The 16029-nt window shown below is 43.3% G+C and overlaps 2 protein-coding genes across 3 annotated transcripts in view; both read right to left on the bottom strand.

The window, feature by feature from the left end:
- The window catches only part of si:dkey-16n15.6 (organic solute transporter subunit alpha), an 8399-nt gene extending 6658 nt beyond the window's left edge, over positions 1–1741 (bottom strand). For both annotated transcript variants that reach the window (XM_031301110.2, XM_031301111.2), the window contains exon 1: positions 1385–1741. In XM_031301110.2, the coding sequence (XP_031156970.1) occupies positions 1385–1451 (67 nt within the window). In that variant the 5' untranslated portion in view covers positions 1452–1741. The remainder of the gene's footprint in view (positions 1–1384) is intronic.
- Positions 1742–2503: 762 nt separating this feature from the next.
- Positions 2504–13957, bottom strand: LOC116050880 (protein-serine O-palmitoleoyltransferase porcupine-like). The gene is made up of 13 exons (XM_031301107.2): positions 13879–13957; positions 12762–12898; positions 12046–12238; positions 11664–11707; positions 10758–10939; positions 10519–10649; positions 9141–9266; positions 7911–8011; positions 7668–7744; positions 7299–7362; positions 6284–6369; positions 5533–5643; positions 2504–3407 (listed from the first exon to the last, which is right to left on the bottom strand). Exons 2-13 carry the CDS (start codon positions 12895–12897, stop codon positions 3306–3308), a joined length of 1353 nt encoding a protein of 450 aa, XP_031156967.1. The 5' UTR covers position 12898; positions 13879–13957; the 3' UTR covers positions 2504–3305.
- Positions 13958–16029: the final 2072 nt, after the last annotated feature.

Below are 16029 nucleotides of genomic sequence, written 5' to 3'. Positions count from 1 at the left end.
CTCAAAATCTGACGAAAATCTTTTAAACTGACCTTTGTCGATTTGAAATGAAGAAGAATTCAGCAACTGCATGGCCTATTTCTCGCTTAAAATGTTTTCAGAAACACGTTTCAGTGAACAATACTACAATATGAGATTGTATTCTGAACAAGGCCGCCATGACAGTCTGGCTTTGAATTTCCGGAGAAACCAGACCCACGTGACGTGTTTTTCCAATGAGCTGCCGTTGGCAGTCGGCATCGAAGCGATGCCGACTGAATTGTCATCTGTGTTTTTCTTCTTTCACGTAGCCTAAATAAAGGTATTTCCACTATAAATTGGTGCACACAAGTGTATACGAATACAGGAAATGAAGTCGCTGATGCTCAAGACACCCAGACACACCCCCACCCACTATGATATGGCCCCTCCCCCGAAGGCAGATTCTGGCCAATATACAGTACAGCATACCCACTACAATACATTAGACTACACCACTGCTGAGATGATGCTGATGCTAGTTAAATACAGCATCTGTATTTGTCCTCCACGGTTGGATGTGTCCCACTGCGAACCCACACACATCTCCCACTCTGGGTTTGCTGGAACTAGTTCTCTTTACGACTGTGTCTTTTCTTGATGGTTCACATTTACAGAATCGTAAGTCTTGAAAAATAAAACTAGAATAAGAGGATGTATATCATCACATTTTAGGGAGCCTATGGCATATACAGTATATCTCAGGCAGATACCAAAAAAAGTAATTTGTTCTAAATTATGTTAAAAACATTTTTTTATAAAAGGATTCCATTTTTACTTGCACTTATTAAAGCCTGCTTCATCCAAAATCATTTTCAGTATGTACAAAATCCTGTACAGCCGTTTCAGAAGAAAATACATATCAAACTATTAGTGCTGTCAGTTAACGCATTATTAACGGCGTCAATTTTTTTATCGCGAGGTTAACATTCTTTTTGGCATAGCAAACTTTGTAGTTTTTTTCACATGCCGTTGCAACAACTAGTAACGTTAGAAAAACTACACCACATTTAGAATAGGTAAAAATGTGCGATTAATTGCGAGTTAACTATGACATTAATGCGATTAATCGCGATTAAATATTTTCATCGTTTGACAGCACTACCAACTATATAACATTACATATACGCAACATTATGTCAAAACATTAAAGATGTTGGCACATTATGTGGCCATTATGGGCTTCATAACTGTGATTGGCCCTGGTCACACGGTCATGGCGGTTTTGTCAACACCCATCTGCTTCCAAAACCAAATTGCTGAACGCAAATCCAAGTAGAGCTGAAATTGAGATTTGTGATTATTGAGCATTAATGCTGTCACTCCCTAACGTTCGACTATGGCTTCGGTAGAGGCCTTCACTTACCACTGAAGATCTGTGATGACAGAGGGATCTCAGGCCCAATCCAGCTACAGTTGGTTCCTCTCCCCATTCTCTCTCTCTAATGCTCGGCTCCTCTCGGTCTCTGTCCACCCGTCACATAACAAACACCGACAGGCCAACGTAGAACAATCGGCTCCAAACTCCTGCTTCTGATCCACGGCCAGCTAAAGCACACCACAGCAGCAAACTAAGCTGGAGAGTCTCCCGGATCAGGGATGGGAGCCTGGTGTCGGGAAGGGTCGGTTTCCGTGTCAACCTGAACGTTTCCTGTCTGACTGGAGACATTAATGATTGACTAGAGACAGGTGAGTGGACAGGTAGTGGGGGGTCCAAGTCCATTCTGTGAGAGGCTACAAGCAGTGGTGTAGTCTAATGTATTGTAGTGAGTATACTCTACTATATATGTATTGGGCCTTGGGGGGGGTCTGGGTGTCCTCCCCCAGGGAAATTTTGAGCATCAAAGACTTAATTTCCTGCATTTTGACACACTTGTATGCACCAATTTACGGCGGAAATACCTTTATTTAGCCTATGCAAAGAAATAAAACAAAGATGACAATTCAAAATATATCAAAATTATATTGGAAAGTATGTTGATACGTGCCATTGCACATTTTTGAGTGGGTATATGGAAATCCTGGAGCTTTCTTAGAAAAGTGCTAATTATGTTGAAAATGAATAGCATTTTCTTATTGACAATAATCAAGGTTGATCATCTCAGGCTCTTCTGCACAAAAACATTTCCCCACGTATAATTTATAAATTACATAAGTATATGATAGTCCACTACCCACAAAGTCAGTTGTCCTCCGACAAGATATAATTTCATATATATATTCATATAATAAATATATATGCCAGATGAATGGAGGGAAAATATATTTACCCTTATTTTGTGGTTGCCCAAAACACAACCAATCATATGGCCCACTGCTTTGTGCAACAATTATTACAAAATAATTGTTTCCCTCCCATTTGGAGACAGATGTTGCAAAGTAGCTGTAAGCTGTAAATGCAGCGGCATGTAGCACTGGTCCATGCTATGTACTTGACCCTATGAAAATACATTATATAAATCTAATCATTATTCACTTTATTAAGTTTTTTTTTTTTTTTAAATTGAGGTAGGTGATCACAATTACCAACAGAAAAAGATATAACAATGGGAGTTGAGGGTTCCATCCTGGCTGTGTTACTATGCTGTTGGCGGACAAACACAAACCAGCAGCTTGTTAACATTTACAGAAAAATGCAGAGAAAAAAAATACAAGGAACAATACATCAACAGTATAAAAAAAAGAAGACTTTTAACAGAAGAACATATGAACAATTACAGTTATGGACCCTTTAAAAAATGTGTCGAGGCATGCTAAACTGCTGAAATGTTTTCGGACATTGTCCAACGCCAACATTACAACGGAACCGATCTTACGGGGCCATTCTGTTCATAGACAGTTAAGCGTGATTTATGGTTCTGCGGAGGCTCCACGCAGAGCTGGCGCCGTAGCCTTCGTTAAGTGGCCTGATGTTAATACTTGTGCGTTGGTGTGTGCGTAGCAACAGCGTAGATTTCACGCAGAAGTATAAATCACGCTCTAGGCTGGCCTGTCTGCAGACAGCCTGTGCTGGGTCTAGTAGATCTTCTCAAGAGACTCACATTGCCAATGCAACCAAAATCATCAAAAGTTCATTCAAATGTGGCCTGGGACAAGTCTACAACCAAAGATATCTTTGTTCTCACTCTACAACCATCCATCTCTTCTTAACACATTAATCTCCTCCCCCCCCCCCACCACAGACGCAGTCATCCAGCTGGAGCACGTCCTGGTCCTTGGTCCCCCGTCCCGACATGGCGCTGGGAAGTCTGTGGTGTCTGCCAGCCTTCCCGACGGCTCCCGTGACGTCACTGAATCAGGCGGTAGAAGAGCCAGCAGGCCAACACCACCCAGTGGCCGGCCCAGTTCAGCTCCGACCACCTCCGGATGGTGTGAATGGCGGTGTAGCCCTGGAAACGGGAGCCACAAACAAGCACACATGGATCAAAACATGCAACTGCTGTGGAATCGACTGAATAGGTCACTCAAAAAACGTCTCTGCCGGCCTTCTGACCCGCTAACGCGTTACGTTACTGCTAATGAACGCCCAACTTTTCCGGATTTTGCTGCTTCATAATAAAAAAACATTCAAATACCAAAATAACCGAGGACTTTTATTGTGAAGAACTTATGGGAAATGAAACCGTTCACAGCCGGGGCTTTGACCGCGCATGTTTCCGTCAACTCCAGACTTTTGTCGAGTAGTTTTCCAGCGCTAGTCCGTGACACTACGTAGCTGAGCGGAGGTACAGATGAAAGGAAAATGTGGCGACATATCTATATATATGTTAAGAGGCCCGTTGCGTAGCTATGCATGTACAAACTGTTGAGGGCGAAGTAAAGAAAAAGAGAAGATAGCCTACTTTTCGAACAAGTGGCGCATTGACAAAACGTACAGCCAAATTTAATCCTGTCGGTCTCTCTGCTGCTCAGTTCCACACACACCCACAGCCCCACCCACTCACACCCACAGCCACACCCACACAGAGATGAGACATACACGATGACCTAAATTGAGGACAGCTACGGTCGTTATTGTAAGTGCAATGTTAAGTTACAGTCCAATGAGTACTTTATCAAACCGTATGAATGTGTGTCCCAGGCCAGGACAGGAAATTAACTAACAATGTAAAGATCAACAAGCCACTGACAGACATGTGGAAAATTGATTCATTCAATCATTTTTAAACAAATTTTTTTTTGTCATAAATCCACCAGCCATTTTCATATTATACCAACATTCGCAGCATCCTGAGCCTATAGAAAGAACTATACAAAAAAAGCAACTTTCACTGTGTCTCGCAACTTCATTGCAACAAAAAATACTAAAGACATCACAACTTTTAATCACAATTTTTTTACAAAAGCTCCCGTAAAAAAATAAAAAAAAATAATCAGGCATTTTGGGCTGCAACAATCTCAAAAAAAAAAAGGCCGCGAAATCCTGGAGGGACTGTTTAATGCTATGTTACTGAGAGATGAGTCTATATTTTTGTTCATTAAACATATAGGCCTACAATTACTGTAGAATATGACCAAACACAGTATTTACCATGGTCTCGCAGGCTTTTTTTCACATCACTTTTTATTTGCCTATATTAATAAAATATGTATTAATAATAAAAAAAAATAATGCATTGAAGGTATTCAAAATATTCTAGTACACTCTCATTTATAAATTTGAATTCCGGAAAAATTGGCTGGTAAAATTGGGCATCCACCAGCCACAGTGGCTGGTGGGCAAAAAAGTTAATTCCCCACCCTGACCACCATCAATTCCAAGTATTCCTTTTGGCTTGACATTTTACATTTGCGTTTGCGTGAACTGGCGTAGACGCTCCATATTCATGCGCTCATCTTGAAATACGTTAGCCGGTAAGGGACATACAGGACATACTGCTTCCGCCTTTTCGCTGTCATGTGATACACTCACAGGGTGCTGCTAAAGCTGATAATGGGTAACGTCGCTTCCCGGCCCCCGGCAAGTTTGAAGAAGGAAACGCGGAGGACCACACATATTCAAAAAACCAAATTTCAGTAACAGGAGTCCTCTTCTTCGCCCAGAAAAAGAAATGGGATATTGAAAAGAGCAAGAGACCGGCATTTTGAAGCGTGAAGGCTACCGTAGCTGTAATACGTAGGCTACTTTGAACTGCGTGGTGCGAGAGAGTTGATTGCGATATATATGATCTCAACGCTAGATGGGAGAAATTCCCACACATTGGACCTTTAAGAATGGGCTCACATCAACTCACTTTGGTTTATACATAGCGTCAGTACACTGACATGTAGTATTCTGTGTACTCATTTTAGCATCGGTAAATTTGACAGGGTAGTGTTGCCCGCCAAAATATATACCGTCTCGTTTGATACATATTGAAAAAGCCCATGTAGAAATGACATATGTACAGTATATCACAACCGCTGCAGCTCCCTCGCCCGCCATATCCACAAGTTTGAAAAGACATTGGCGGTCCTGTAGCTTCCGCTCCGTAGCAAAGATGGCGGCAGCTGAGGCCCTCAAGTTGCTCTTACCTCTTCCACTTCCTGTTCATCCAGTCCGGGATCAAACATGGAGCCCAGGTAGGTGAGGTGGAAGATGGCCAGGAGGCTGAAAACCAGGTTCAGCAACATCACCCAATACTCCTGCAGGACCAAAATTGTATTGTATTTGTAATTGTATTTAGAGGTTATATCAGAATAGGTTTACATGGTTTAATTTTCAAAAAACACCATATTTTTGTTGTACTGCACATTGCTGCAGCTCCTCTTTTCACCCTGTGTGTTGAGCTCTCTGTTTTAGCTACAGAGTGAGGCATCGCACTTCTATTCACACATCTTTGTTGGGAGTCGCACATGCACAGTAGCTAGGTAAGGACTACTAGCCAGTCAGAAGCAGCATATGAGGGCGTGCCACCCTAGCAGCTAGGCGAGCATTATAACGTGTTACAAAGTGACCACGTTTGTCTCTGAAGTAAAGGATGGACTACAATAGAGCTGTTTGGAGCAGTTTGTGAACAGTGTTTTTTCTGTTGGAGATGGTTAAGTCCCTTTGGGGTGGACTTTGGACTTTTTCACTTTGTAAACCTATAACATGCACAAAGAAAAGATATATAACAACATGAAGGAAAGGGGAAAAGGCATAATATGAGCACTTTAAGGAGTAACATAACACGCCCTGAAAATCTTTGCTGACTGTCAGTGCTCCATGCCCTCCATAACTGCAAATGGCGTATGTTTGGACCGTTAGCATTGCTCACACAGCTGCGGAGCGCTGAAGCCGTACCTTCTTGTGCTGGTGGCTGCAGTCAGAGGGGCAGGGCCTGGACAGGACACACGCACTCAACACACAGGCCAGCTTCTTTCTCAGAACTGAGGACAAGAAGAAAACAAAAAAATTAAAAACATATTCACATATAGTGTGAGAAACTGGCTAGTGTCACGACAGCACGTGAGTTTCTATTGGCCGCCAGACTGGGGTGGGTGTGGCCTACCTAGACCACGGGGCTGAAAAGCAGCAGTTTCTCAACTTGAACATACAAAGTCAGCGAGCGTCAGAAGAAATACACAAACAAAAAAAAAAGTGCAATACTTTTTTTTTTTTAAATAACTTAATATTTCACAAAATTAAATAGCAAAAATAAATCTTTCAAAATAGACAATTTTGCTAGTGATTAAGTTACAAAATATACTTGTACATCTGTTGTCTGCATGCTCTGAACCCCCCCCTCCCCCCCCCAACATGTCTGATAGTCACGTGACCGTACGCCACACACACACACGCACAGACTGCTCATCTTCATGGACGTTGTTACCACGGTAGCGCTTAATACATCCATGGTGAGGCGTTATTCAGAGGGCAGATTCACCATGTAAAACATACATGTGTGCGCGCACACACACACACAAACGTTTGTTTCACTATCTTTGTGGGGACCAGCCATTGACATAATGCATTCCCTAGCCCCTTACCCTAACCTTAACCATCACAACTAAATGCCTAACCATAACCTAATTCTAACCCTAATCCTAAAACCAAGTCTTAATCCTCAAACAGCCCTTTAAACTTGTGGGGTCCAGCATTTTGGCCCCACAAAGCTATCTGGAGCCCCAGTTTTTGGACCCCACAAATATAGTTAAAGAACACACACACACACACACACACACACACACACACACACACACACACACACACACACACACACACACACACACACACACACACACACACACACACACACACACACACACACACACACACACACACACACACACACACCAAGCTGATATGTTGTTCATACCATGTTCAACATATGTGATGAAGCCCAAAGACAGCAGAACAGCTCCCAGGTGAAAGCTCAGACCCTGAAGAAAACAAAATAGCACATTCAGTTGAAGTAGTGATGGCCTATCATCCAGCATCTTTTGTCTTGTAGAACTATGGATGGTATGTTAAACCTTAACATGCACAGCTGTTCTATCAGGGAACAGTTAAAGCCACATGTCTTGGCCACACATGGATGGCAAGAGATTGTAGTTCATCACGTGTTCCCATACTAAAGTCAAAGTAGATGGGCTTCCAACAAGAGAAGAATGGTCTCTTACATACTGTATCCTAAAATGGGCCCAATACTGTGAGGGGCCGTGGAGAGAAGCATTATCTCACTAACATGCAGTAGGGCGCTGGCTGTGTACGTCACCAGGATGGCTGGAAAAGTCCCCAGTTTCATGGCGTTTTTAAAGGCATCTGATGGAACACGGAACCAAAGACAGTAAACACAACGTGACTATATATCAATACAGTTTTAATGTGACTTTACGTGAAGACGTATAAACACAACATTGTAAATGTGTTTTAAATGTGACAAAGGACCCAGCTCTGGAGTGCTGGACAGACTTGGAGTTGGACTTACAGGTTTTCAGCCATCGGGACATGGGGATGTTCCAGGACGTCACCACCAGCACCATGGAGCGAGGCATTTCCACACTGAGAGGCTTCACCACACTCATATCCCTGCAGAATACAGAGAATAGAAAAGAAAATACAATCAAATATTTAAATACAGAACTGGACTGTAATTTTCAGAAAACACCATATATTTGTTGTGCTACACATTGCTGCAGCTCCTCTTTTCACCCTGTGTGTTGAGCTCTCTGTTTTAGCTACAGAGTGAGGCATCTCACTTCTGTTCCATCTTTGTTGGGAGTCACACATGCGCAGTAAGGACTACTAGCCAGTCAGAAGCAGAGTATGAGGGAGTGCCATGCTAGCAGCTAGGCGAGCATTATAACGTGTGTTACAAAGTGACAAGCGTTCGTCACGGAAGTAAAGGCTGGACTACAATAGAGCTGTTTGGAGCAGTTTGTGGACAGTGTTTTCTGTTGGAGATGGTAAGTCCCTTTGGGGTGGACTTTGGGCTTTTTCACTTTGTAAACCTATAATGTGCACAAAATATATATATATAAAAAAACAATAAAGGAAAGGGGAAAAGCCAAAAAGCATAATATGAGCAAGTTCATATATTTATTTTACCACCCGATGCATCTCAATGCCGACTGTTTATTTCCAAGGTGACAGCTGCTCATGCTACAGCTCTTAAACTTTGAACCTGCTGCAACAGATTTAAACGTGATACTCAAGAACTGCATCAAGGCCTGACACTATCCAATCGTGAAGGAGACGTGGAAATCACTTTAGTTTCTGGACAAGTCAAAGTGAAATTATTTCTATTGATTGAATGTTAAATTTAAAGGGTTCACAAGAATAGAAAGAAGGACGGACAGACAACCCGAAAACATAATGCCTCTACCCACCGTCGCAGAGGCATACACATATTTTACATACGTACAGAGCAACATAGTTTTTTGACCCAGTTGAAATATGCGTTTTGTTTTTTCATTTCACTTCAGTGAACAGTTCAAACGTACATGGCTTACAGTGATCTTATTTGCATCACCGGCTGAATGCACGCAAGTTCTCGTGTCAAAAAATTGGATGTGCAGTATAAGTTACCATGGCGATCTAGCCTGGTTAAAAGAGAGCCACCTGACGTAGAAAACACTGGCTTTAGGCTCCACAGACCTTGCTAAGCCAGTCATCTGGCTTTGTAGTACAGCCCTCAGTCGGCCCCAGCTAAACTTACCACCTGATGTTGTCTTTTTCTTCCGTGAAGCCGGCTCCAGCCAGCATGCTGGTGCCTTCGCTCAGGTGACCCACAAAGTAGTTGCTGAAGTGGAAGGACACTGCATTCTCATACGCATGCAGCCACCTATATGAAAATACACACATAATGTTTAGTTGGATCACTTTCACTTCTTCTAAGAGCATATCTTAGCCAACATCAGTGTGATCAGAACTACCTGAAATGACAGAAACCATCTATTTACAGTAGGGTCGTATTTGACCGAAGCACAGGGAGGACGGAGGACAGACTCGTGTCTCTGGTCGTCATTTATCCTAAACTTCACTCAGTGTTTTGATGTCAGAAATAGTTTTTATTTGACTGACATTTTAGATTGGTTTCCAGTGGGATATTCTTGAAACTGTTTTATCATATTAGGACTTCAGCAAGACTTGGCTAATAAATGATTTTGTTATACAATGTCATTTTTATTTGCTTTATAAAATGTGAGAAATTATTGCTGAAATGCGAGTCTTCCTTCGTCCTTTTTGGTCGCTCCAAGTACCGGTACTGAAACAGCACAAACCGACATCACAATCCGCCGCCGGCTGGCGTGACCGGGTTTCTTTGGAAACAATGGCTAACTGGTCGCCGGTGTTTTACACCGGGCTGCTGCTGCTCTGTCCTGTCTGTCTGTCCATCCGTGCGCTGGCAGTGTCCTCTCTCCGCGCCGCAACATCACCAGTTATAAATTAGGTTTTCTCTGCGTGAGGAAATGAAATATGCCACGAGAGCGCGTAAAGTGGTAATCGCACGGGTCTCATGGTCAACGCGTGAGAGTTGGCGGCTCTGAAGAGTTACGTGCACCGGTAGCAATGTACAGCTGAAATGTGATGTGCACCGGGCGCCTGGGTAGCTCACCAGATTCCCCCCCTCTCTCCCCCCTTTTACGTCTAAGCTGTCCTGTCACAAATAAAGGCCTAAAATGCCACAAAAAAATGTGATGTGCAGTACTGTGTATACACGTGGTACTGCGAACTGTTTAATCAACCACAGTACTCTTAAACTGACCTTTAGAAAGTTGACCACGTGCTTTCTAGCAGTAGGATGGGAGCGGAGCAGCATAAACTAGTTTTTGCCTGTGCGTCTGTGTCTGTGTGTGTGTGTGTGTGTGTGTGTGTGTGTGTGTGTGTGCGTGTGTGTGTGTGTGTGTGTGTGTGTGGGGGGGGGGGGGGCAGTAAATTCTAACCCTGAAAACAAGCCTTACCTTTCTCAAAATGTATCTTGGAAGCAGGGAAAGAAAGACAGACAGTATGTTCACAAACCAGTGTATTGTAGCAACTGTTGTATTGGCAAAACGACCTTAGTTTGATAAGACTGGAATGAAAGTTTGTCTCACTTCTGTGGCACTGCGTTTCCGTGGATGGGGATTACCAAAGGGAAGAGGTATGGGGCCACGCAGGTGGAGACCAGCAGACAGATCTGACTCTTCAGGAGGCTGAGGGAGGACCCGCGCAGCCACGACCAGCTCTGAGGAACACACCACGTCATCACCACAGCGCGCCACGGCAACGACACACACACACACACACACACACACACACACACACACAGGAAGCCAAAACGTGGACTACGCACCAGTTTTTTGCCCTCAACGGCATTCTTGTAACTGGAGAAGCTGATCCAAGGACCGAAGACCACCGTGCCCACAAAGAGAACGTAGCCCAGGAACTCCGCTGGAGAGGGCAGGCTGCCCACCGCGCCTCTGTCCAGGTCAAAGGCTAGAGAGATGGCCTTCATGGCCACCACCATCTGGGAGCCTGACACACACACACAAACACTTTGCTTTTTAACTTGAACAAATATTAAAGGGGCACTTTAGTCATCATGGTAAAGCCTACGCAACCTGTGAAAACGGTCTTTTTGGCCTTCATTGGATAGAATAGCTGAAGACAGGAAAGAGGGCGGATGACATACAGCAAAGGGCCGCGGGTCGGACTCGAACCCGGGCCGCTGCGGTTAGGGCTGAGCCTTGGTACATGGGGGCGCTGGGGGAGCTACCACGGCGCCCCGGAAAAGCTGTTGTCTAATGTCTTTTGTGGCTCTGGAAGGAACTTTCTGAAGAAGCGTAAGCCCGGTGATGTCGTCATAACTACTGAAATACTGAAAACACGCTTGGAATGTGTACATCCAATATGAAAGTTGGATTTATGAAGTATACAAGTGTGTGGTGTGTCTCTGTGTGGAGGCGCTGACTGACACGGGCCAGCAGGAGGAGGCCTCAGAGAGAAGAGAAGATGTAATTTAGTATCGTTGGCGCGTGTGTGTAACGTAGCTCTCAGCTGGCAGCGCCGTCCAGCAGACAGCCACCCATTTGGCAGAATACAAGAACTTAACAACGCAACCTGCTGGTAGCCCAGACACAAAGGAGTAGCTATGGGAACACTGCAGTATTGTAGAAAACAAGATTAAAATAAGGAAAAACAAGACTAAACAAAAAACTTTAGTGACAGTTATTCTTAGACCAAAAGGTGGAATATTTACCTCTTATTTTATGCCAGGTCACCATGTCAATTAAATGCAACTCTCTGAAATGAAGAGGAACAAAACTAATGTTACAACTTGTACTCTCCACCAGAAATTAGATTTGCAGCGCCACTTCAAGTGAAATGAATTCATGCGAAATTTGCACTAAGTTACTGGGGAAATTGTGAAACTACAAAAGGAAGCGTAGACGCTGACTGTGCGATATTTCAACAAGCAATGCCACTGTATGATTCCAGCACAAAAAAAACAACATAACTGTGCGCAGACACACACACAGCCTCACTGGGCACCATTGCCGACAATTGACTTTGTCCCTTTTTATTTGAAATTCAAATTTCAGTTTCCTGGAAAATGGCGTTCTTTGCGGCGTTTTTCTCACCCAACGAGCAGGTAGGTGAGGATGAGAGCCGAGAGGAAGAGGCCCCTGCTGCCGGAGTGTGGGCTGAGGAGCAGAGCCAGGTAACACAGCGCGCTGAGCACCAGCACCCACAGCATGTGCTGCTCAAAGAACAGGAAGAGGGCGCACATCCCCGCCAGCACCGACACCACGTGCTTCACGGTGGACACGCCTCCTAAGGAACACAAGCACAATACTAACTAGTTTGAAACGTCTTTTTTTTTTTCAATTTCATTGTCACTTTAATTGACAAGGCAGCGAAATATCACAATACGGCGTTTCCTCTATGTTGATTTTGTAGTGGCGGCCCGCCACGGCAAAAATTTCTGCCGCCACAGTATCAGAAATAGGGCAGACGCACAATGTAGTCGCGGTTGCCTTTTAAATGATCCTGCCGACAGACTGCTGTCATAATGCATAACTGAGTCAGTGTAATATAATATAAATTGGAAATAGTCTATAGATGTAGTCATAGATGTAATGACAGTAAATAGTTGTGTTATATTACACGGAAAATTTAGGTTTTAATGAATTAGGCTACAGAACGCTTAGCCTATATGTCAAGATCAAATTAAGCAGACAGTGTACACGTGCTTTAGACTGGCCTACCTTAAATCAATCACAACTGAAAATATGCCTCATTGTGTGTGACTAAAGGTGAATAAATGGGTAAAGGGGTACGCTGCGAGTCAGCTCACCCAGTCTGAAGCAGAGTCTGCAGACGAGGCAGAGCAGCAGCAGCCTCCACAGCTGCTGGACGCCCTGCTGCACCGTGCTCAGCCCACAGCTGGCTGCCAGCTGCTGCCACACCTGCAGCCGGTGGGACAGCTCCATCCTACACACACACACACACACAGTAAAATGACTGAATGAAAGACAAATGAATTATCATATCTAAAGGGATTAGACTCTGTAGAGCGAGGATTAGAAATGGGTGTCTGAGCCATTATATCATCTCTTAAAGTTAGTAGTTTAGATCACTAGTATTTCCATTCAGGGTGTCATTTTAAAGCTCAGATTTTAGAGGTTTTAGCATACCAAGCATGCCATGTTTTGATCACAACTGCTTCATGTATTTACAAAGTTTGTATTTTTTGTTAAAAAACTTGGTAAAAAAAAAAAGACAGTTTCGACAACATGGGAATTGGTTGATGGGTACTGAAAGCTGATGATCTCGAAGAAGACATTTAGACTTTTAATGATCCCCTAAAAGGGGAAATTATTATTTATTTATTTTTTTTACACTGTTTTGTTCCATCCACATGCCGACCGTGAACGTGCCACTGCCTGTCCATCCATGCTCGGCCTGCAGGGGCTAGACAAGCTCCATGCACGGCTCAACAACTGGCTCACATCACTGCATGCAACAACGACACAACCCTCAAGTTTAAATACACAACACGTGCTTATTATTAAAGACGGTACTGAATTAGTTATCACATTTTTTATTCAAATTCTGTATGCTTTTTAATACTATGGGTGAAAACACAAGATGTAGCCTGCCCATCGTTTTCCTCCTGCTAGTAGCAACAAGTAGCAACAAGCTGCTGTTAACAGCACCGGAATGACGTTAACGTTCCTCGACTATCGCCTCTCAGGGGCAGATATATGTCGTTAACGTTACCGTGAACGGGTTAACGTTACGGTGAACATGTAAACTATCGGTGTTGACTTTAGACCGCGTTAGTTCTGCGAAACTAGTGAGCGCAGTTGACGTTATTAGCCTTCGTATAGTTTGAAAACAAGTGTTGCAAGCGAGCCGAGGCTAACGTTAGGCTACAGCTAACTTTACAGCTACAAGCGTACATTAGTTACCTCGGATGAAAGGTAGAAGAGGCGGCAGCTCACTGCAAAGTCATGCTACACCACAGATGATGATGATGATTCTTCTTCCTCCTCATACTCGTCTTCTCCTCTTGATTCCAGGCGGATTGCAAACAACTTTTAGGTGCATACCGCCACCTACTGTACAGGAGTGTGTAACGTGTTGTCATCATAGACTGTAAAATTAATATTATACAGTCTATGGTTGTCATATTTCACTCTCCAACCCTGTGTCCCCCCCTTCTTCTGATCCCCCCCCCCCAATCTTCCTCCCACCATTTCTGCCATATTTTATATACTTTTTGCTTAACCACAGCTTTCCCCCTCTCCTTTTCCAAGTGGAATTGGGACTGTCATTTCCTTTAGTAATGTCTCTTTCGCTAGTTTGTCTGCACCCTTGTTCCCTTTCACCCCCTCATGTGCTGGCACCCAACAGAACTAAACATCTAGCCTACACTAGAACTAGCAATCCCTAAAAAGTGGAACGTCGTGGTTATAGAAAGATTTTTTAATAAGGGAAGAAGTTCCGCTCTCTCACATCATTTCACACCTCGTAATACTCCAGTTTGGAATAATAGATACATATTGATAAGCAGAAAATCGGTGTACATGGGTGAACGGAAATCCAAGGGAATCTGGGCAATTGCCCAATTGATTTCTGTGATTATAAATGTACCAACAAATGTTGAAAGAATTTAGTGATGGAGAGGTTAAAAGTTATATCTCATTTCCTCTCCTTCTGAAGGTTAAAGAGGTAAACTTTAAAATTTTAAATGAAATCTAGCCAACAAACAAATTTGTAAGACTTTTTTTTTTTTTGTGAAAAGGAAATTGAGAATCTAGAACATGTATTTTTTTTTCTGTGCGAGTCGGTGCAATCTTGCTGGAGAGATGTGCAGAGCTGGTTACAGACCAGGGAAATGGAGATACCACCTCTGACAGTGAAGAATATAAGGTTTTGTGTTTTTTGTTGAAGATAAGAAGGTAGATTTTGTTCTCAACAATTTGGTGCTTTTAGGAAAACATTTTAAATATAAATGTAGATATTTTAAGACCAAACCCTCCCTGATCCATTGGAAGAAGGAGTTAAATCTTTTGCGTCGGTCATTGAAACGCGTTAATTTCGATCTAATAACCGATTTGTTATGTATAAGCTCCTCGGTTATGTTTATATGCTCGACCCGAGGCAAAAGCTCTATTTTTGAAGTGGATTTGTAAGTATGCCTTGTTTGTTGGTTTGCATTCTGAATGAATAAAAAATAAAATTAAAAAATGTTCCGCTCTTTCAATAGCCTCTTTCCGACCAAGTAGTTACAGGAACGTAGTTATAGGAACGGTCCACTTCTAAACAGTTCTACTAACTACTCTCCCCCAAAACCGTTTTTTTTTCATTTGCATTCACACTGGCCAAGTGGCCATTGGAACTGACCTTTTGTTATTATAATCGCAGCCATCTAACCACCGCTATGCGGAAAAGGGAAAAGACCGTGCCCTGAAGTAGGAGCTGAAAGAGTTACAGGAACTGTGGTCAGAGGAACTTAATAATCCCCAAATTGGTCCAGTCGGAACACGAGAAAAAAAGGGTTCTAGGAACGTTATGTTCTAGGAACTGCAAAAATCCCTCCGGTCGGAAAGCGGCTAATACTCCCGGCTTGCGTGTATGACGTCATACACATCGTACGGCCAGAGATACTGCTTTACGGCAAGCTCTGAGTCGCTTCCTTTTAGCAGAATGCTAGCGTGTTATGGGCTCAAACAACGACTCAACCTGTAAGAAATCGAAAGGACATAAGTATGCGTTCATTCAACTTTCGACCTATAATCTATGTCGAACTTGCAAAAACTACAATCAAATCTGAGATTTCTCAACGACAATCAGGCGAAAGAGACAAATTTAGCCGCCTGGCTCCATAGACTCCCATTCATTTTGCACTCGCCTGCAATCACCCCCAGTGGAACTGCAACCAAATTCGGTACAATGGGCTCGATGGTGTTTTTAAGCCCCCAACGTGTCCTTCCAGGCAGCGCTGCGTTGACCGTTGACTTCAAGGCACCTAACCCTAATCCTAGTGCTTGAGACGTTGGGGGCTTAAAACACCAATAAACGTACAACGGGGCTAAATAGGGAGTGAAAAGGCTCTC

This window comes from Sander lucioperca, chromosome 12, assembly GCF_008315115.2.
Source record: "Sander lucioperca isolate FBNREF2018 chromosome 12, SLUC_FBN_1.2, whole genome shotgun sequence".
Taxonomy (NCBI): domain Eukaryota; kingdom Metazoa; phylum Chordata; class Actinopteri; order Perciformes; family Percidae; genus Sander; species Sander lucioperca.
Note: the sequence above shows the minus strand (reverse complement) of the source record. Positions and strands in the feature narration are given on the sequence as shown.